The 19,659-nt window shown below is 60.9% G+C and overlaps 3 protein-coding genes across 5 annotated transcripts; all 3 read right to left on the bottom strand.

Moving 5' to 3' along the window:
* Positions 1–813: 813 nt before the first annotated feature.
* Positions 814–4,023, bottom strand: MTCH2 (mitochondrial carrier 2). The gene is made up of 13 exons (XM_041406196.1): positions 3,859–4,023; positions 3,696–3,780; positions 3,502–3,608; positions 3,338–3,364; positions 2,862–2,915; positions 2,732–2,789; positions 2,595–2,646; positions 2,458–2,517; positions 1,945–2,038; positions 1,783–1,830; positions 1,464–1,531; positions 1,149–1,224; positions 814–1,015 (listed from the first exon to the last, which is right to left on the bottom strand). Exons 1-13 carry the CDS (start codon positions 3,943–3,945, stop codon positions 929–931), a joined length of 903 nt encoding a protein of 300 aa, XP_041262130.1. The 5' UTR covers positions 3,946–4,023; the 3' UTR covers positions 814–928.
* Positions 4,024–4,142: 119 nt separating this feature from the next.
* Positions 4,143–8,080, bottom strand: AGBL2 (AGBL carboxypeptidase 2). The gene is made up of 12 exons (XM_041406199.1): positions 7,951–8,080; positions 7,415–7,567; positions 7,214–7,321; positions 6,986–7,136; positions 6,146–6,910; positions 5,906–6,068; positions 5,668–5,794; positions 5,479–5,576; positions 5,292–5,401; positions 5,152–5,218; positions 4,956–5,042; positions 4,143–4,837 (listed from the first exon to the last, which is right to left on the bottom strand). Exons 1-12 carry the CDS (start codon positions 8,078–8,080, stop codon positions 4,418–4,420), a joined length of 2,379 nt encoding a protein of 792 aa, XP_041262133.1. The 3' UTR covers positions 4,143–4,417.
* A 953-nt stretch (positions 8,081–9,033) lies between these two features.
* On the bottom strand, positions 9,034–19,378 carry FNBP4 (formin binding protein 4). 3 transcript variants are annotated; one of them, XM_041406187.1, is made up of 16 exons: positions 19,213–19,378; positions 18,973–19,053; positions 17,978–18,114; positions 17,637–17,835; positions 17,395–17,545; positions 17,197–17,317; positions 16,692–17,030; positions 16,393–16,603; positions 14,361–14,479; positions 12,182–12,286; positions 11,766–11,899; positions 10,626–10,807; positions 10,208–10,521; positions 9,582–10,103; positions 9,337–9,494; positions 9,034–9,230 (listed from the first exon to the last, which is right to left on the bottom strand). In XM_041406187.1, exons 1-16 carry the CDS (start codon positions 19,334–19,336, stop codon positions 9,140–9,142), a joined length of 2,988 nt encoding a protein of 995 aa, XP_041262121.1. In that variant the 5' UTR covers positions 19,337–19,378; the 3' UTR covers positions 9,034–9,139. The 3 variants fall into 3 exon arrangements, with proteins under 3 accessions (XP_041262121.1, XP_041262123.1, XP_041262122.1); XM_041406189.1 differs by having other exon boundaries at positions 12,182–12,187; XM_041406188.1 differs by having other exon boundaries at positions 17,197–17,314.
* Positions 19,379–19,659: the final 281 nt, after the last annotated feature.

The following is a 19,659-nucleotide window of genomic DNA, read 5'->3' as shown; positions in this document are numbered from 1 at the left end:
CCAGCCGCGCCCGGCACCGCCGCTCGCTGCCGCCGCTCAGCACATCCCCGCCGTCCCCGGCACCGCCCGGGCCCGCCATGGCGCCGGCACGGGGCGGGAGGAGCAGCGAGGGAGGAGGAACGCAGGGAGGGACCGGCACCGCCCCCAGCACCGAGCCCGCCCCGCCGCGGCTCCTCTGTCCCCGGGGTGGGGCAGCCGTGCCCGGGGCCCGGCCGGCTAGGAAAGCGCCTGGCAGCTTGGCCGTGTCCCCGCCGTGTGTGCGACAGCCGTCCCCGGCTGTGTGACCCACGTCCCACCCTCACAGTGTCCTGCTCCAGCCGTGCAGCAGCCCCTGCCAGGTGTGCCATATCCCCCCGGAGTGCTGGTGTCCCCCTTGCTGGTGTGTGACAGCCCCGCCAGCTGTGTGACCCCAGCTCCACACAGCCCCTGGCTGTGCAAACCTCTGGTCCACGGGCCTTGCAAGGACCCTTCCAGGTGTCCAACCACCCCTTCCAGGTGTCCAACAACCCCTTCCAGGTGTCCAACTACCCCTCAGAGGTGTCCAACCACCCCTTCCAGGTGTCCAACTACCCCTTCCAGGTGTCCAACCACCCCTTCCAGGCACCCACTCCCCCCACTTCTGACAGCCCCCACGTGCTCCTGGCCCTCCGTGCCATCAGGTGCCTGGGCTTGTCAGGGAATTTCCGCTGTGGAAACAGCCTCAGCGGTGTTTGAGGCTGGGAAAAGGCTCCTGGATAAATCAGGGAATGATGGTGACCGGCCAGCCCCTCTTCCCAGGAAGCCCCCATGGACAGAGACTCTCACACCTGCATCTTCAGCTCTCAGCAGGAAATGATTTTTAAAAAACTGTATAGAAATCATCACTCTCCATGATTCTTTGCTTCCAGAGCCCGCCATTGGCTCCACAATCCCACTCCCATCTCTGGAATCAGCGGAACCTCTGCTCCTCCCACACGTATCGCTTCCCTGCTGGAACCTTGCGGAAGAACAGGCTGTTCCCTCGGCTCATGTTGCCCTGGAAAGGGAAAATGACCATGGAGGGTCCACAAAAGGTCCAGGCTGGCCTCTCCAAACTCCATGGGGCTCCCACCTGGCTCCTCTCCGTGTCCTGGTGTCCCAGAGCAGTGCATCCCAGCTCCAGCACTTACCTCCCTGTGCAACTGGCTCCAGCAATCCAGCCAGGAGGAGTAGGTGGGTGCATAGGGAAGGAGACCCCCGGCCAACCTGGGGAAAGGAGGAAAGACCCACCGGGAATTATTCCCACAGGGAATTATGCCCACCCAGGAATAACCCATTCCCTCTGTAGCTCCACACTGGGTTGTGTCCCTCTCCCACTTTCAGCAAGGAGGGATCGACCCTGTGGAGCACTGGAAGCACCTTTCCACCTGGGAATTTCGGTAAGGTGGTTCCAGGAGCTGATCCGGGGCAGAGGGATGCCGGTGTCACTGGGACCAGGGACTCACCCGCAGTTGTTCACAGCCATCAGGTTGGAGACCAGGACGAAGGGGTAGGTCAGCATGCTGGCAAAGAACTGCAGGAAAAGCGGGGATCAGTGGGATGTTCCCTCTCCCCTCCACATCGGGAGCACCCCTTGGAGTTTCACCCCGGGGAGGGAGCCCACTCCTGCCACCTCCACAGCATCACACGTGTCCTCCACGGAGCATCCCTTGGTCTGTGGGCTAATCTCAGCCTGGCTCCATCCCCACCCTGGCAGCCGAAGGATTCCGGGAACACACCACTTCCTAGGGAAAGGATCCACCCCCTGCCCGTGGCTGTACTCACCCCAGTGACCGCCTGGGAGTAGCTCTTCATCTCAGTCATGGTGGAGACCTGAGGGAGGAGCAGCACACCTCAATCCCCCCAGAACGGGGTCGTGGCTCCCAGAACACCCCCGGAGCTGCCCCCGTCCGCTCCCGGCACTCCGGATCCCGGAGCGGAGCCTACCCCGTTCTCCAGCGCGTACGTGTTGATGAGGTAGGCCAGCATGTTGCACAGCCACAGGGAGAGGATGTCCCCGAGGAGCCGCGGGACGAGGCCGCTGCAAGGGAAGAAACAGCGGGAATGTTGGCCGAGGGCTCGGATCCGAGAGCTGGGAACAGCTGGTGTGGGACAGGGAGCTGGGAACAGCTGGTGTGGGACAGGGAGATGGGAACAGCCGGTGTGGGACAGGGAGATGGGGAACAGCCGGTGTGGGACAGGGAGATGGGGAGCAGCTGGTGTGGGACAGGGAGATGGGAACAGCTGGTGTGGGACAGGGAGATGGGGAACAGCCGGTGTGGGACAGGGAGATGGGGAGCAGCTGGTGTGGGACAGGGAGATGGGGAACAGCCATCCCTGGGGATGCTCGGGTGAGTGATCCAGAGCCGCTGGAGGGATTAGAGATACTCCCCAAGTGGCTTTGGGACCTCCCCACTGATGTCACCCCCCCGTGCCCCTCCCTGCCTTCCCGGCACTCACGCGAAGAATCCCAGGATTCCCTCTTCCCGGTAGATTGTGGCGAAGGCGCTTAGTGTCCCGCTGGGATAGAGAGAAGAGGAGGGACAAGGTCAGGGGGAGCCAGGATGCCGGGCCCGGCGGAGCACGCGGAGCCGTACCTGTACTTGGTCTCACGGCCGATGAACTGCACCATGCAGCGCAGGGTGATCACTGCGGGGACACGGGGTGACACCGAGGGACACGGGAGGCACCTGGCACCGCGCCCCCCGCTCCCGTGGGATGGGGACACACCTACCGTGGAAGGGGTGGGTGATGAGGGTGGCGGCAGAGCGGGCGACCATCTCCCGGGAGGTCTGGGAACAGAGGGAGCGTCAGCAGGAGGGGACAGGGATGTGGCATCCCAGTGCCTTCCTCCTCCTCCTCACCTCCTTGAGCACGTGCTCCAGTGAGGACACCGGCTCCTTCTTGCTGGCTCCAGGCTGGAGGGGGAAGGAGGAGTCAGGTGGGAGCAGCTGCCAGAGACAGGACGCTGTCCCCTGGGAGGGGCTGGATGCTCCCGGCCCACCGGAGCGCTCCGGATGCAGGGCTGGGGCTGCCCAAATCCGGGAGCCGTGGGGAGGAGGGAGAGAGGGAAGAGAGAGGGGAGGAGGAAGAAAAAACAGAAGGAAACAAAGGGGAAAAGGAGGAGGGAAGGCATGGAGAAGGGAGAACGGCCAGAATGAAGGAAAGAGGGAAGGACAGAGAGAAGAGGAGAAGGGAAAGAAAAAGAGGAGAAAAAGGAGAAAGGAATGAGGGAAAGAAGAAAAGAAAGAAAGGAGAAGGGAGGAATAGAAGAACACAGAAATAGAAAGAGGGAGGAAGGGAAGGGAAGGGAAGGGAAGGGAAGGACGTCTGCACCCACCTCAGCCTGCTCGGCTTCCTGGTACCGCTGTGGAGCAAAGGGCAGGGTCAGCGCAGGGTCAGCACCGCGCGGGGAGCCAGGGGGCCCCGGTGTGCCCCCGTCCCGGCGGCGGAACCCCCGGTTCCCGCAGCGCCCCGGGCCCGGCGCCCCGCCCGTGCCGGTACCTGCAGCACTTTGCTGTGCACCACGGTGCCGATGGCGCTGGAGCAGAGGCGGGGGGCGAGGCCTTTAAAGAGTCCTGCTCTCCCGTCCACCTTTACGATGTGCTTGGCTGGGGACAGCGGGGACCGTCAGCCCCGGGGGGACCCCACGGCGGCACCGGGACGGCGCCGGGGCGGCCCCACCAGGGCGGACTCACCGTAAGAGAAGAGGCCGGGCAGCTGGTATACCTGGCGGCCGAAGATGTTCCTCCCCAGGGTGGGCGGCAGCGGCTCGTAGCCCACCTGCAGCGGGAACGGGCAGGCTGTATCCCCCGCGCGGCCGACACCGGGCCCGGTACCCCCTCTCAACCCCGCCCTTACCTGCACCAGCACCTTCACGTACATGAGCGGCTGCGAGAGCACGGTGAGCCCCGAGCCCAGCAGCACCTGCGAAGCCGCGTCCGCCATGGTGCCGCCCCGGCGTCACGGCACAGAAGGACACGGCCACGGCTGCCGCCGCTTCCGCTTCCTCCTCCCCGGTAGTTCCGGCGCCGCCGTGACGCGCTTCCGGCCGCTGGGGGGCGCTCTGGGAGCGCCGCGGCTGCCATGGAAACACCCGACGGCGCCGCGGGGGTGTTGCCATGGCAACGGGGCCTGCGGGACTGGGGGCACCGACGGAGCCTGTGGGGACACCGGGGAGACAGGGCTGAGGGGTCACCTGGGTGGTGGAGCTAGCGACACCACATCCCTAGAGCCCAAGGTGACACCATGGTGGTAGGGCTGAGGTGACACGCTGGTGGGAGGGCCTAGGCTGACACCATGGTGGCTCGGGGTTGGGTGCTAGCAAGACTCCGCCGGGCTCGGGGACAGGAGGACCCCTGAGGGGACACGACAATGCGAACGGGCAGCACCAGGCACAGACACGGAGGTGGCGGCACCTTTACTGCCGAGCACAGGCGCAGCAGCGTGGGGCCGCAGCACGGACAGTGAGGGGACGTGCCCTGTCCCTGGGCCTGCGCCCGCCCCGCTGCCAGGATGGCCCCAAGATTGCTCCCACAGCTGGATCCCGGGAAGAGTCACTGGTGGCAGCACAGTGGCAGGGGCTCAGTGGTGGCTTGCGACACGTCACAGCGCTTGTGCCACTGTCCGGCTGATGCTCTCCCATGGTGGCACAGCAGCCATTCCCTGCTTCAGGCGCCCTGGGAAGGGCCACTCCAGAGTCAGCTCCAGGCACCTCTCCCACGATGGCACGGGGGCCATTCCCTGCTCCAGCTGCCCTGGAGCTGGCTCTGGGCTTCTCTCCCGCACTGCCACCTCCACTCTGGACACCAGGAAGAACTGGATGCCTGCGGGTCCCAGCCTGGGGGGCACAGGAGAGGTGTCAGACCCACCTGAGGGGTGGGACAGCACTGGGGACAAGTGTCCCCGCAGGACTGTCTCCTCGGGGCCGGGATGGACTGTGGTGGCTCCAGACTCACCGGGATGCTGGTGTGGCTCCGGTTTGTTCGGCGCAGGACGTTCCTTGCTCTCCGTTTCCGCAGCTGCTTTTTCCTGTGTGGCTCTACCTGTGCCAGGTGGTAAAGTGGCACTGGGACATCTGCACCCTCTGTCACCATGTTCCACCCTGGCTCTGCATCCCTGCCACCTCAAAATCAGTGGCACATGGAGACTCACTGTTCGGTCGGGGCTGTGGAAGTCATCTGGGATCCCTTCGGACACGGAGCTGTTGGAGCCGCTGGTGCTGCAGGGGGAAAGAACCATCTGCAGCCCCCAGTGGCACTGCAGGTGACATGAGGTGACAGGGGATGACATACCTGGACTCAAGCTCTGAGGGGGACACATCGCTCCAGCTGCCTCCAGAGCCTGACTCACGACTCATCTGCCGCTGCAGCAGCGCATCCGCCTCCACCAGGCACTGCTGGAGCTGCGGGACAGTGCCGGTGTCACGGTGTCACCGTGGTCCCACGGCACCGGGGCACCCTGGGCCAGGTCCAAGCCCACCTTGGCGGGCGCAGGGTCGCAGAAGTCCAGCAGGGTGTCACAGAGGAGGCGGCCCAGTGACTCGAGGTCCTCCACACTAAAGTGGGAGCTCCTCCCACCTGGAGGGGACAGGGAAAAGGAAACAAGGGCAGCTCCCCAACCCAGGACCACCCCACTGGCACCGTCCCCGTGGCTGTGGCAGCCCCTCACCCAGCGTGGAGCCACTGAAGGCCACCTCTAGGGTGTAGCTGTGGGAGACACCCAGGCGCCACATGGAGACCCGGCCTGTCCCCTCTTTGCTCTTCTGCACCTGGTACTTGCAACTGGAGAAGGAGAACTGGGGGCCCCCAGGGTCAGAGGGGTCCCAGCCCCACAGGGACAGCGTGGGGAGTGGCACGGTGGCTGCAGTGCCACCGCAACACGTGGCTCTGAGGCACCCGTGTCCCACCTTGTCGGGGGCGTTTTTGCTCAGCATCAGGGGGAACACGCGCTGGCGCAGCCGTGTCCCGGTGCCGTCCCCGCCGGCATCGCAGCCGTACATGAAGACGTTGTTCTTCCGGCTGTGCCCGTGGAAGTCGCAGTACAGCACCACCTCCCGCTCCGCCAGCACCCTGCACACGTCAGGATACGGCCACCAGCACCGCCACAGGGGTGGCCCTGTCCCGCCAGCTCCCCGTGCCTGCCTCACCTCTGCACCATGGCCCGCAGGTGCCACACGCCGGGGAAGGAGCCGGGAAGCGCCTTCCCATAGGCCCTGTTGGGATCCCGTCCCGCCAGGGAGCAGCGGGAGTTGCCCACCACCACCCCGTCAGGGTTGAGCATCGGCACCACCTTGAAGACGAAGAGGCGGCGCAGGAGCTGCGCGTCCTCGTGGGCGCTCAGCAGGAAATCCAGGAATCCCCTCATGGCCCAGGAGCCGCCGCTCTCGCCGGGGTGCACGCGGGCGCTCGCCACCACCGCCCGCTTGCCGGCCGTGCCGCCCGGGCCGGTGACGGTCAGCAGGTAGACGGTGTTGCCGGCCAGGCTGCGGCACAGCGCCCGCACCGTGCAGAACCGTGAGCGCAGCGGGTCGGCCGCCAGCGCGCGCAGGTAGCGCTGCAGGTCCGAATAGGTGTAGGGGTAGCAGGCGGCGAAGAAGCACGTGTCGCCGTCGTGCGGGAAGCGCACGGTCCAGCTGAGCCGGGACACCGGCGGCTCCCCCGCGCTGCCGCTGTAGTAGCGGACGTCGGTCCCGACCCGGCGCCAGCCTATGCCACGGCTCTGGGCATCCCGCTGGGAGTAGAGCAGTGGCTGCAGGCCCTGGCCGTAGAGGCTCTTGGGCTTGGCCATGTTGGCGATGGTGAAGCGGTAGAGCGGCTCCTGGCGCGTGTTTTGGACACGGAAGTAGAACCACTGTGTGTGTTTGGCCGTGTACAGGTCTGGCCGCAGCATCAGCACGTACTCGTAGGGACCCCTGTGTGGAGGGAAGGGCAGCGCTCCGGATCCAGGCTGACACGAGAGGCCCCGTGCTCCCCAGCCTCTCTCTTACACCTTGATGGCCTTCTGGAGGTTCCCACTCTCAAAGCGGGACTCGAAGAGCAGCGTGGTGTCCTGGGGACCCTCCAAGGGAGCTGCTGGCGAGGAGAGTGGCCCTGGGGCTCCTCCAACCCGAGCACGGGTAAAGCAGGAGCCTTGGAGTGCTGTGGAGGGAGCAGGGACAGCGGTGGGGGTCTGGGGAGAGCGGAAGCACACAGAGGTGCTGCCCGTGCTCCCTTACCTGGGCTGGAGTGGTAGACGACAGTGCCCTGCTCCTCACCGAGGGTGTACAGGGCCTGCTCCGGGCCCATGGGAGGGCAGAAGGGCTCTGGTTTGGGGGGGACCCACTCTGGGAGAGGGGGGACACAGAGACAAACGCCATACACACAACAGGGGTCTGGCAAAGGGGTGAGGCGGGGGGACAGCTGGAGCATCCCCTCACCGATGTGCTCAATCGTCTCCTGGATGACTTCACACTCCACAGGCCAGCGGGGAGCGGGGAGGGAGAATGGAGCCTGTGGTTCTCCTGGAGACCTCCAGGGCTGCCTTAAGGGGGCTGGTCTGCCCTGGTGGGGCGTCTGCACCACCCTGGGGGCTGCACAAGCACCGGAGAGGGCTGGGGGTCTCCAGTGTGGTTGGGGTAGGGGCACCCCCAAAACCAAGGCAGGGACAGGGGCATTCCCCAAAACCAAGACAGGGACAGGGAGAGGGCCTCCCACCACACTTGCTGTGCTGGGAGGACGCTGTGCTCGGGGAGCTGTGAGGGGCTGCAGGGTCTCACTCACGGTTTGGCTCGTGCCCAGGACCTCGCTGCCAGCCAGGGCTGGTGGATGCCTTGGCATGCTGCCTGGAGGGTTCCCCCGGGGACATGGCATTCCCTTCCCTGCCCATCTTCTCATCTTGGGGAGAACAGCGCTGCAGCCAGGGGCAGGAGGGGACACAGCCCAGGGACAGGAGGGCACGGCGGCCAGGCCTCACCTCGGAAGTAGCCATAGAAGCGCAGGTGGGTGCGGATGAAGCTGTCATAGGGCTTCAGGAGCTGTCTCCCACCGAAACCCCCCGGAGCTCCCTCCCCTCCCTGGGCAGCGTGGCACCCTGCAGGCTCCATGGCTGTGAGAGCCCCAGGAGACCCAAACAGCAGAGGCAGTGTCAGGGCTGGGCTGGCAAGTGGTTGCCGAGCTACAGGGAGGAATGGGGCGGTCCTGGAGCAGAGCTGGGAAAGGAGCCAGAGGGATTTCAGAGTCATTCAGGTTGGAAAAGACCTCCAGGATCATTGAGCCCAACCTGTGACCTCGTCACCCAGACTAGAGTGCTATGTCCAGTCATTCCTTGGACAGCTCCAGGGCTGGGGACTCCACCTTTCTCAGCAGCCCCTTCTGATGCCTGACAACACTTTCAATGACAAAATTCCTCCTCGTGTCCAACCGCAACTTCCCCTAGCAGAGCTTGAGGCTGTTTTCTCTTGTCCCATCCCTTGTTCCCTGGCAGCAGAGCCTGACTCGCACGCTGGCTGCACCCTCCTGTCAAGGGGTTGGGTCCCCCCAAGCCTCCTTTAGTCCAGGCTGAGCCCCAGCCCAGCTCCTCCTGGTGCTCCAAACCCTTCCTCTGCTCCATTCCCTTCTTTGGACAGCCCCTCTTGCCATGAGGGCTCCAGATTTGTCCCCAGGTAGAGTGGAGGCCACCTCCACTGCTGGAGCTGGCCCAGCAGGGTCAGAACAGGGCACAGGCCTGTGGCCACACCAATGCTGGTACAGCGCAGGTGCCATCGGCCTTTTGTCCACCTTGGCTCCTGTTCAGCTGCTCTCACCAGCATCCCCAGGACCTTTCCCAGCTTTCCAGCCTCTCTTCCCCCAGCCTGGAGCATTCAACAGGGTTTGTATGACCCAAGTGTAGGACCTGGCACTTGGCCTTTGCCCTCAGCCCTTCAATCCAGCCTGTCCAGTTTCCTCTGCAGAGCCTTCCTGTCTCCACAATCCACACCAGTAATTGTGGATTACAGGGGTTTTGTGCTCCCCATCCCCACCTACCACCTGCCCTTAAGCAGAATCAATGAGATGGCACTTCCCAAACTGCTACAATTTATTGGACAATGGTCAAAGGAACTGTACATCTGTAAAAAAAAACCAAAACAAAAAAACCCCAAGAGGTGGGCACGGCCCTGCATGCCTCATGTGCTCGAGGCCGTTTTCCTCCGCTTCAGCCGTGACCGCCAGTCCTCTGGCAGTGCCTCGAAGTTGGCATTCCTCTCAGCCATGCCACTGCAGGGATAAAGCAGAATGTCAGCACACAGCTGGCCTTCTCACGGATCACCCACCTTTACAAGGCACCAGGAAATGTCCTGGTGCCAGCCCCCGGGGTCTGCACCTCATCAGCTGCTGCTGCTTCCACTCCTCGATGCGCCGCTGGGCTGTGGTCTCGCGGTCCTCCTCACTGGAGCTGGAATTCTCCTCCTCATCCAGCTCCCGCTGGATACTTTGCCACTTCTTCACCAGCGATGGCATCTTTGTCTTGCCCTTCTTGCCCTGTGCCACAAAAGTAACAGTGGTGAGCATGGCTGGAAAGGGAGGAGGGGAGGAAGGTGTTGGTGTGAGACCACCCATCTGGCCTACCTTGTCCTTGCGCCCCTTCCTCGGCTTCTCCTTCTCTGGAGGCGGCGGCGCCTTGGGGGTGGGCGGTGGGGGCGTCTGTGGGGGCGGCGGCTGCTCAGCTGCAGCGCCCGCGGCTGGCAGGGCTCCCCGTGCTGGCGCTGGCTGCGCGGTGGCCGTGCTGGCCAGGCTGACGGGCACTGCGCACTCCGAGTATCCCATCACGGAAGGCGCGGCAGGTCCGGTCACACCCAGGTAGCTGGACTGCAGCCCCAGGGCTGTGGGCTGAGGGCCAGCGTGGCCGGGAGCCATGCGCAGGTTGGGGCGTCCCTGGATCTCGCTCTGGAGGCGCTGGCGCGGCCTCAGGGAGGCCAAGGGCACGGCTGATGGCTGGTACTTGCCCGTGGCCATCAGGGGCTGGCTGTAGATGACGGGGCAGCTGCCAATGGTGGCCGTGCGCTGCACCAACCCCGGGCTCATCTCTACTGCTTTTCTCTTCTGCGCCTTGGCCGAGAGCAGCGGGGCTGGGCTCGGATCGACAGTGGCCTGGAAGAGAGTGCTGAGGTGAGTGCTGAGCCAGGAGCACCATTACACACCCATTTCCCAGAGTTACACTCTGGAATCAGTGGAGCCCTGGCACCAGTGCTCACCTGGCTGCTGCTGGCAGCAGGGCGCACCAGGGACTTCAGAGGAGCATCCTCCTCTGTTCCTGGGGCAGGCGGCTCCTCACCCCCCTCATCTTCCATCTCCACTTCCTGGATCTCCCCATCTTCTCCAGGCGGTGGGGGGGGCGGTGGAGGTGGCGGGGGCGAGTCTGGAGGGGGTGGAGGTGGCGGAGGCATTTCCAAAGGCAAGGGAGGTTGGAGGACTGGGACAGAGGACTGAAGCAGAGTCCAAAACGGAGTGAGTGGCATGAGAGACGTAGCAGGAACTTGGCCTGAGAAGGATTCTTTACAAAGGGAGCCTGAAAAACACACATTGACACGGGCTTGAACACCTGGCCTACAGTCTGTACCGCCCACCGTTGCCCACGGTCCTGCCAGGGCCCTCCCTGCCAGCGAGGCGTACCTGCGGGGCGCTCGGCAGGCCCCTCGGCGTGCTCTCCTTTGTCTTTGGGAGGTGGCTTTGGAGGACTGTCGGGTTTTCTGTCGGCGGTGCCTCGCTGTCCCTCCTCTTCGTCCTCCCCGTCGGGGAACTCCCACTGCGACTCTCCTGAGCGCTCGTTAACATAGAAATAGCGTCTATGCTCCCTAGATCACAAGAAACAAAAGGAGGCTTCAGCTTCCCTTCTCCGCCCCCGACACTCCAAGGCGGGCCTGCCCACGACAGCGGTGCGCTCTCGCAGGGGAGACCCTCGTGCAGCAGGGCTGCCGCTCTCCCACACACAACAAACAACTTTGAGGACAGAGGCAGGAGAGGCCCGAGCCGACTCGCTCAAAGCTATTTGCTATCGCTGGCTGCGGGAACGTCGCCCCGAGCCCCCCCGCTCCGAGGGAGAGGAGGGCCGGGAACGCCGGCAACGTCTCGCTAACACTGGGACTTTCAGCACGGCCTTGGCTGAAAGTCGCCCTCCGAGAAGAGGCACAGGGGAACAGCCCAACGGAGGGAAGCGGCTGCCCCCCTACCCCATGGTGCGCAGAGTTTTTTAAGATACTCTTGGTGTCAAACACACAGTGAATGCTAGAGAGAGGGAGCGGATCTGGGAGCTGAAAAACAAAAGAGCAAAGATTTCAAACAAAGGAAAATTAATCAAGAAAGCCAAATAGACAAAGAAATGTTTGGGTCTGACCTGCTGGCAGGAGACAGAAATCTTGTTCTTCGTTCCGTCGGTGAGTTGAAGTTTGTCCTTTAGAAGAGCTGTTGGTCAGAAGAGTTGATCCAGAGATCCTGCAAAGTTCACAGAGCTCTCGCATGCGCGACCCCCCAGGCCCGCCCTCCACAGCGCTGGACACTCGCGAGAGGCACAACCAGCTCTGTCCGTCAGGGAATCTGCTCCGTCGCAAAGCACCGGGCACTCCGTTTGGATCCTCCGGTTTGGCGGCCGGCCCAAACTCTGCGAGTGCCGGACGTTTCTCTGCCTGCCCAGCACTAACAGAAGCCGCTCTCAGTCTGCCAGAGGGACGGCGCCAGCGTCGTCGGGTGGTTGATGGTCACAAATCATGTCTGAGATGTCAGAGATGAAAGGTGAGAAAGGAGGAGAGCGCGTACCTGTCCCAGTGGCAGGACCAGCCTTTAGGGGTGGCGTTTATTTCGTATTGTTTAAGCTGTTCGGCTGCGTCTTGGAGTTTGCGTTTGAGGTAGTTTCCATTGAGAGCACCTTCTCGCCAGTCTGCAATGCGGGTCTAGAGGGCAAGAACCGGGGGAAGCCGGTGAGGCGGGCTGCCGGTGGCCCCGGGGGGGACGGGACTCGAGGATCGGGAGGCTCCCTTCCGGCACGGGACGCGGGGGGCCAGGAGGAGGACACCCCGCCTCCGCGCCGAGCCACGCTCTCCCCCCGCCGAGGAAGGGAGGGCCCCGCGCGGCAAGGCGCCACGAGGCTCACGCAGCACCGGCGCTCGGACGGCGGATTGCATCCGATCCGCTCCGGAACACGAGGCCGGAGCGAGGGGCGAAGGCTCGGTTACCTCTGTCTGCAACAGCAACATGTGGAAGTTGGAGATAGATTGTCTGTTGATGCCCAGGAACTCCAATTTACTAGTCAGAGTATTTGCCAGCTCTCCAATCTGAAACTGCCAGGAAAAAGGGCAGAGTCAAGAGCTGCCCTCTGGGAGCGGCGTTGGGTGGCTACGGCCCCGCGGCTCTCGGGAAACGCCGCTCAGGACCACCCGCAGCCCCTCAGCTTAGCGGGACCGAGGTGTGCCACCCTGGCCCTGTGTGCCTGTCACCCCCTCTGTTAAGTCCCACTACATGCTGGGCCCCAGGGACAGGGCAGTGTGGGTGGCTGGGTGACAGCTCCTCCACGGACTGCGTGTGACTGTGCCGAAGGACAGCATGGGCTCCGGTCGCTCCGGTACTTTGGAGTAACAGCAGAACCATTGCCACAGCAGATATCTAAGAATGTTTCCCAAATAAATGGGCCAGGATATCATTCCAAGTTCTGTAAATAATTGCTTTCCAGAGGAACTAGCTGGAAAGCACCAGAAAGGGACAACAGCTCTGGATTTACTGCAGAGCAGAGGCAGCAGCTACATCAACACTCAGGTCAGCTCATGGTGACCATGGCTACTCAACCCCAGCATCCTATGGGAGTGAAACCTCCAGTCTGGGGACACGGGGATCCCTGAGTCCATCCCCCTGACTGGAGCCACTGTATGGAAGCAGCCACAAGCCAGAAGGGAATCCAGAACAGGAATGTCTGCAAGTAGCATCACCACTGCTTGAAAGAGGGCTTTAAAAATATCTATTTTTAACTTCACTCCTCCGAAGAGACTTTGGAATGTCCACCAAAGCCACCAAGGAAGCATCTGTCTCCAGAGGTGATGGGTCAGACAAGCAAGCCCTACAGAAGATCAAGGCAGGCATATAAATCCCCATGTTAATGTGTCTCTGGAGAAGCCAGGGAACACCACGGAGCAGAGGGTGACTTGGGAGTGGTGGCCACGGCGCAGCTCCTGTAACCAGAGAGATCCCAACCCGATGAGCAAATGGAACTGGTTACCCAGGGAGCTGGCATTCCTCCAACAGCTCTAAGGGAATCCTGCATGGAAAAGCACCACACGGTCTGTGACAGCATCCACCGGGACCAGGAGAGGGGGACTGCAGAGGGGACCAGCAAGTCCAGCCCTGCTACAGGCTTTTATTCTTTTTATTTAAATAAATTAATTTAAAAATCAGGTCTCAAATGGATGCTGCACTGAGGAAAGCTCAGTTCTGGTCTGGGAATGCTACATCTCAAAATCCTTTAGGAGTTGTTTTATAGGGGAGATATGAGATTTTTTACAAGGACAAAAGGACTTTCCCTTTCACACCAGAAAAATTATTTAAGTGGTGAGAAATGAGGACAGGGATGGGCAACTCTCGCTGCAGGTTCCACCCGGGCTCCACCACGAGCTGGCGATTCCCCATCTGCCACAGGGAGGTGACAACATTTCCAACGTCACAGAGTAACTCCAGAGCCAAATTTTATGCTGCAGGAGATCTCAGGGTAACAAGTGACATGGGGACTAAATGACAAACGGGAAAGATCTCCCCTACTGCTCTGTCATACTGCCCTAGAGCCTGGAGCTCTGCTATAGATCAGGGAATTGATCCAGTGCAGCCAAAGGAGCAAACCAAGGCTCAGAGAAGAGCTATCAGCAGGATGCTGCAGAAATCCCCAGGGCTTCCCCAGCTTGTATCTAAGAGTAACGCCGGGCGAAGGGCAGAGCGGTACCGTCAGCCTCAAGAAACGGAGAGATTACGGACGAGGAGTCTTCAGCCTGGAAACGGGACGACTGACCGGGCCAGAGACTGGAATATTGTTATTGGTGAAAACAAAGTCAAGATCAAACTGGTTGTCCTCTGCCACAACAACACCCAGGGCTCAGTCTTTGCCCCCCCACACCCTCCTTTCATCCAAGCTTTTGCTGCTGAATCCTACTGTAGACAGGATATTGTCCCAGCCCTTCCTTCGCAAGCTGTTCCCGCAGCCACACCGGGATCTGAGCTTTAAAAGCTTCAGGTGGGCCAAATCCAGAGCCCAAAGCTCCAGTGTCTCCAGGGAAGAGGTGGCTGGGGGAGCCAGCATGTCCCTTGTTCCTGCTGGCAGCTGGAGCACCCATCACATCCCTCATCTCACAGAGCTGCACCTCTACCTCTCCATACCTTTAGATCCTGCTCTTCCTCTTCCATTTTTGGAGCCCCTTGTGATTTGGCTTTTTCCTGGGGCTCCTCAGATTCTGCCTCTTTGTCTGAGCTCGGATCAGTTGCTTCTGTGCTCGGGGCTGCAGGAGAAGGAAGGATAGGTCAGTCCTTGTCCCACCACCACCCTGGCAGTACCAGCAGCTAGCTGGACACTGCCTGGAACCAAAGCCAAGGTGGGAAACAGTGGGGAAAGAGCAAGGATCCACCAGAGCCAGTGACAAGAGCCTGAAGTTTAAAAGGAGAGATGGTCACTGCTCTGTGTTTTGGTGGTGGGGATCCTTCCAGAAGGATAACATGGGAAGGAGAGCATTGGAGCTGCTACAGTGCAAAGCAGCAATGAGGCAAGGCCTGGAAAATTGGGCATCAGGGAAGCAGGAAGAGACTAACTCCCAAAATCTGTCAATAACAGGTACCAGGTATTAAATAAGTTAATTATGAAAGACTGAAGAGGTCCCCAAAAGCTGCTAATACCAGAAGGCTTTGCCTTCGGATGACTAATTCACTGTCAAAGCAATCAATTCCAAAGAAGGAAGTTTGTGACAGAGTCCCACAGGCCTCTGGGGAGAAACCCCAATTCTCAGCATGTCCTGGTGCTGGAAGGCAGGACACTTCCCTAAATCATCCTCCAGGCAGCAGGGTGCTCAGCTTAAACTGGTTATTTTGGAGTGACAGCTTGTTGTTCCCTAGGTTAAGGTGGAAGGAATCTGATGCTGCTGGGATCAGCTGGCTTCAGGGTTATTTGGAAAGCCCTCCAGCAAAACCATTCCTTTTCCTCTGCAAAAATGACATCACTGATTTAATGCCAGAGCTGTCACCCAGCTCATGCCCCTGTCTGAAGCAGAGGTCCCCAGGGCCTCAGGAACACTGGGATGGGGCACGCACCAACTCCCACTCCAGCAGGTCACAGCCTGCTGTAGGCACTTTTGTATCAGTTTTTCCTTGGAAAAGCAGTTTCATTCAGCTTTCTGTGCTGCAGGCACACAAATCTCGTGCTGGGAAGGGACTGGCACATCCAGAGAAAAGGAGACTTGGGGGGACCACCTTGCTCCCCACAACGCCCTGAGAGAAGGGTGGAGTCAGGCTCTGCTCCCAGCAAACAAGGGACAGGACAAGAAGAAAGTGCCTTAAGTTGTGCCAAGGGAGGTTTAAGTTGGATATTGGGGGAGATTTCTTAATGGACAGAGCTGTCCAGTCCTTGCAAAGGCTGCACAGGAATGTGGTAGAGTCCCCATCCCTGGAAGGATTAAAAAACTCTGTGAATGTGGCACTTGGCGACATGGTTAGTGGTGGCCTTGACAGTACTGGAGGAACAGCTGGACTCCATGACCTCAGAGGGCATCTCCAACTTGAACAACTCCATGATTCTACAGTCTGGGAGTCCCAGAGCTGCTGGGCACAGAGTGTTCCTTAAAATGCTATAGCTGGTGCATTTTGGGAAGCACAGCTCTGAGGGATCCAACTGGAACATGAGGGTTAGTTGTGTATGAGTGCTATATCCACACACACCCTGAACTGAACCAGCCCCACAGAAACAGGGGCTGCCTTGCCACATGGGCTGGAGTTACATTCCCTTCACACTGAGTGTGGGGCCCTGGAGTGGCTCCAGGGGCATTGCAGCTATCTGGAATTTAGTACCACACAGCTCAAAAACTGAACTTTAGAAGTGGAGGGTTACAGTACCCCGTGTGCAGCAGGCTGGATTTGTGATGTTGGGAGGAGCAGGAAGGCAATGGGATGCGAGGCAGCTGTTATCTGTGTCCTGTCTCCCAAGGAACCACTGAATACGGCACTCTTCTCCTTATGTGGGTAATCAGGATAGGGAGACAGTGGCAGAGGAGCAGCTTATCCCAGTGAGGCTGGTTTGTGACAGAGCCACCCCTCAGCCTGTCCCACCTGGCACACGTACCTCACGGCCCTTCCTGGCACTGCTCTGTGGGTCTTCAGGGAAAGGAGACCCCCTGCTCCTCCCTCCAAAGGAAGTCTTTCCAATTACCTGCTTCTCCTGCTTCTGGGCTCTCCCGGCCCGTTTTGCTGGGGCCTCGACTGGCGGATTCAGGGCTGGCAGCTCCCACAAAGAGTTTCCATTTGCCTCGCTTGGAGGCCAGCCTGCGGGACGCATCCTGCGAGGCCGACTGGCTCCCATCGGAGAGCGGGCTGGAGCCCGAAACGCTGCCGTCGCCTTCCTCCAAGGCACGCAGCTCTGCCTGCCGAGACAAGACACCCCAGTTTATTCCCAGCAATACCACGGCTGCCACGCGTGGCCCTGTTTCCAGGACAAACATCTCCCATTACCTTTTTCCTCTCCAGCACCATCTCCAGCTCAAGTGTGTCCTGCTCCTCCTCCTCCTCCGCGCTCTCCCCCGACTGCACCACACTGCACAGATCCTCCTGCCCTGTGTCTTCCAGGGGATCCCTGCTGGGCTCTGGCTCCTCTGGGACAGCTGGCACCTCTTCCACTTTCACCTCCTCTTCCGGAGGCGGCTCAACCTCCTCTTTGCAGATCACTTTCCTCCTCCAGCGCTCCTCTTCCTCCTTCACCACGTCGGGCACGAGTGGGGCCAGGAGAGCCGCAGCCACTCCCTTCCTCTCTTCCTCGCTGTTGGAGAGAGCCTGCACTCCTTCATTCACTTCCTATGGGACAAAATCCGGGTGAGCTTTCTGGCAGCTGCCTGGGAAAGAGCCCATGCTGCCAGGCCCCTCCTAGGACTGTGCATGGAGCAGAGCATCCCAGCTGCTCCCAAGGACACCCAAGGAGGTGCCTGCAAGCCCCACGGCAGCCAGAACCCACGTGACTGACCTTCTTCACCTCCCGCTTGCAGAGGCCGGTCCCACGGCCAGCGCTGCCTGGGGTCCCCTTCTCCTGAGGGAACGGCTCCGCAGCTGCCACAAAGCTGCCGTTGGTGCCTGCCACGGTGCTGCTCAGGAAGAGGAGAGGCAATGAAGGGCGGGACTGGGACAATGTCCCACAGGGCAACGTCCTGGAGGTCTTGCCCACCTGTGCTGGTAATGCTGCAGGCCCTGGACCTGCGTTGCCAAGTACTGTGGCAGCTCCCAGGTCACCTCGTTGCTCTGGGTGTTCCAATAGTAGTAGCAGCCGGTGTTCTCGTCCCACACTTCCTGCCAGTCGCCCATCTCCAGCTCTCCCACTGCCAGGGGGACAAGGACAGCCCGTCACTCCCCTGTCCCCAGTGACACCCGTGTGTCAGCACCCGCTTTGGAGAGAGGACCGGCGCTCACCTCCGGCCAGCGAGCACTGGGTGTCATACTGCCACTCCGGGGCCGGTGCCGAGCCCGTGCCGTTGGCCGTGCCCGACGACGGGCCCGTCGCGTCCTTCGGCTCCGGCCGGGGAGGCACGGGGGGCGGCACGGAGGAGGAGGAAGAGGAGGCAGCAGCGGGCTCAGCGGGCTGCGCCGGGGCCGTGATGGCATCGATCTCCTGTAAAAACAGCTTCCCGCCATGAGCTCCAAATCCCGAGCCAAATCAAAGCTCTTACCGATGAGGACGATGCCTCGGACTATGGAGCTCCCCTCCTCCCGCCATGCCTCCCTCCCTCTGTCCTTGCCGGAGCGGCACTCACAGCCAGGAAGTTTGCCAGGGTGCTGTCGATGTCAGCAGAACCGCCGCCATTGGCATCCGTGGAGCGGGCCGGCTTCTCCGGAGTCTCACCCTCCTCATCGTCGCTGTCAGCATAGGCACCCAGCAGGCACAAACCTCCTGGAGGAGGGAGAGCAAATCCTCAGGGGAATCCTCCTGCTGCCACAGGGCACTGGGTCCCACCCCCCACCTCTGCTCCAGGTGCCACTGTGAGAACAGCCCCGGTACCAGCGCCAGGGACAGCCTGGGGGGAATCAGCGCGAGGACCAGTAATGAAATGCGTTTAACCATGAGCAGTATAACAGCACGGTTAAAATAATTAAAATGGAAACAACTCCAGCCCCAAAGTTAATTATTTAGGAAAAGGTTAACTCTCTTCCCTCAAAAATAAGTGTTAAAGGTGGTTAATTACCCTGTGTTAAAAATACGGGGTTATGGAGAGAAGAACAAACACAGCCCCATAAAAACCCCTATATTTAGCACAAAACCCACCACACCTAGAAGGAGAAAACCCACACGCAGGACCTCCAAAAACTATTTGGAACCTCACAGCCCAGCACTTTTAGAACCAAAATCCCATACATAGGACAAAAAAAAAAAAAAAAAAAAAAAAAAAAAAAAAAAAAAAAAAAAAATCATCACACAAAGGACCAAACTCCTACCATTTAGGACCCCCAAGCCTCCACATCTAGTATCAAAAACGCCTAGACTTGGGACAAAACACCGCTTTTAGAACCAAATTCCCCATACATTGAACTTAAAAAAAATTAAATCATGTTTTGGACCCAAAAAAACTGTATCTGAGAATCAAGCACCCCCAAAATTGAAACAAAAAGCCCCATCTGTAACCACAACGCCAGCATCTCTTTTATCGTTATTGTGTATCGGGGGCCGCAAGCACCCCCAAATCCTGAAATTCTCCCCCAAGTTTTTCAGGGGGGATGTAATCCCGCGTCTCATCCCAGAGCGCTCCCTTACCTGTGGCCTTGACCGCGGCGGGAGCGGGAGGCGGCGGATTCGGCGGGTTGCGAGGCGGCTCCGCCACCGTCTCGGGCTCATCTGCGGGACAGAAGCGTCAATTACGGGGGGCTCAGGCTGGGGGGATCGCGGGGGAGAGCGGATCGGGACCACCCGCTCCCGTCAGGCCGCGCTAGGCCGCACTAGGCCGCGCCCCGCCAACAAAGCGCCCCCCGCTTCCACCCGCTTTCTTCGCCTTACCCGGCTCGGAGCCCGAGTCGCCCCCCTCGCCCGCGGGTCCTGCCGCCTCGTCGCGGCGCGGCGCGGGCGGGGAGAGCTGCAGGATGGGCCGGCGCCCGGGCGCGGCCCGCGCCTTCTTCCCCATGGCGGCGGCGGCGGCGGCTGCGCCTCAGGGCTGTGGCCGCGCGCGCCGCGCGCAGGGGGCGGGACGCTGACGTCACCGAAGGGGGCGGAGCCTGCGCGAAACGCGCCCCGGCAGTGCGCGCTCCCTATGGATGGGGCCGAGCCAGAGGCTATGGCTCCATCCGGACCTGCCGCCCCGTCCTGCCCTCCAGGGCTGTGGTCCCATGCTACCCTATACCAAACCTATAGTTCTTCCTGGGGGCTATGGCCCCTTATTATCCTATATCCTCTTCCCTCGAACCTCCCTTGAGCTATATCCACTGAGGATACAGCTCCATCCTTCCC

Source organism: Onychostruthus taczanowskii, unplaced genomic scaffold (assembly GCF_017590055.1).
Source record: "Onychostruthus taczanowskii isolate IOZ18803 unplaced genomic scaffold, ASM1759005v1 scaffold246, whole genome shotgun sequence".
NCBI classification, from domain to species: Eukaryota; Metazoa; Chordata; class Aves; order Passeriformes; family Passeridae; genus Onychostruthus; species Onychostruthus taczanowskii.
Note: the sequence above shows the minus strand (reverse complement) of the source record. Positions and strands in the feature narration are given on the sequence as shown.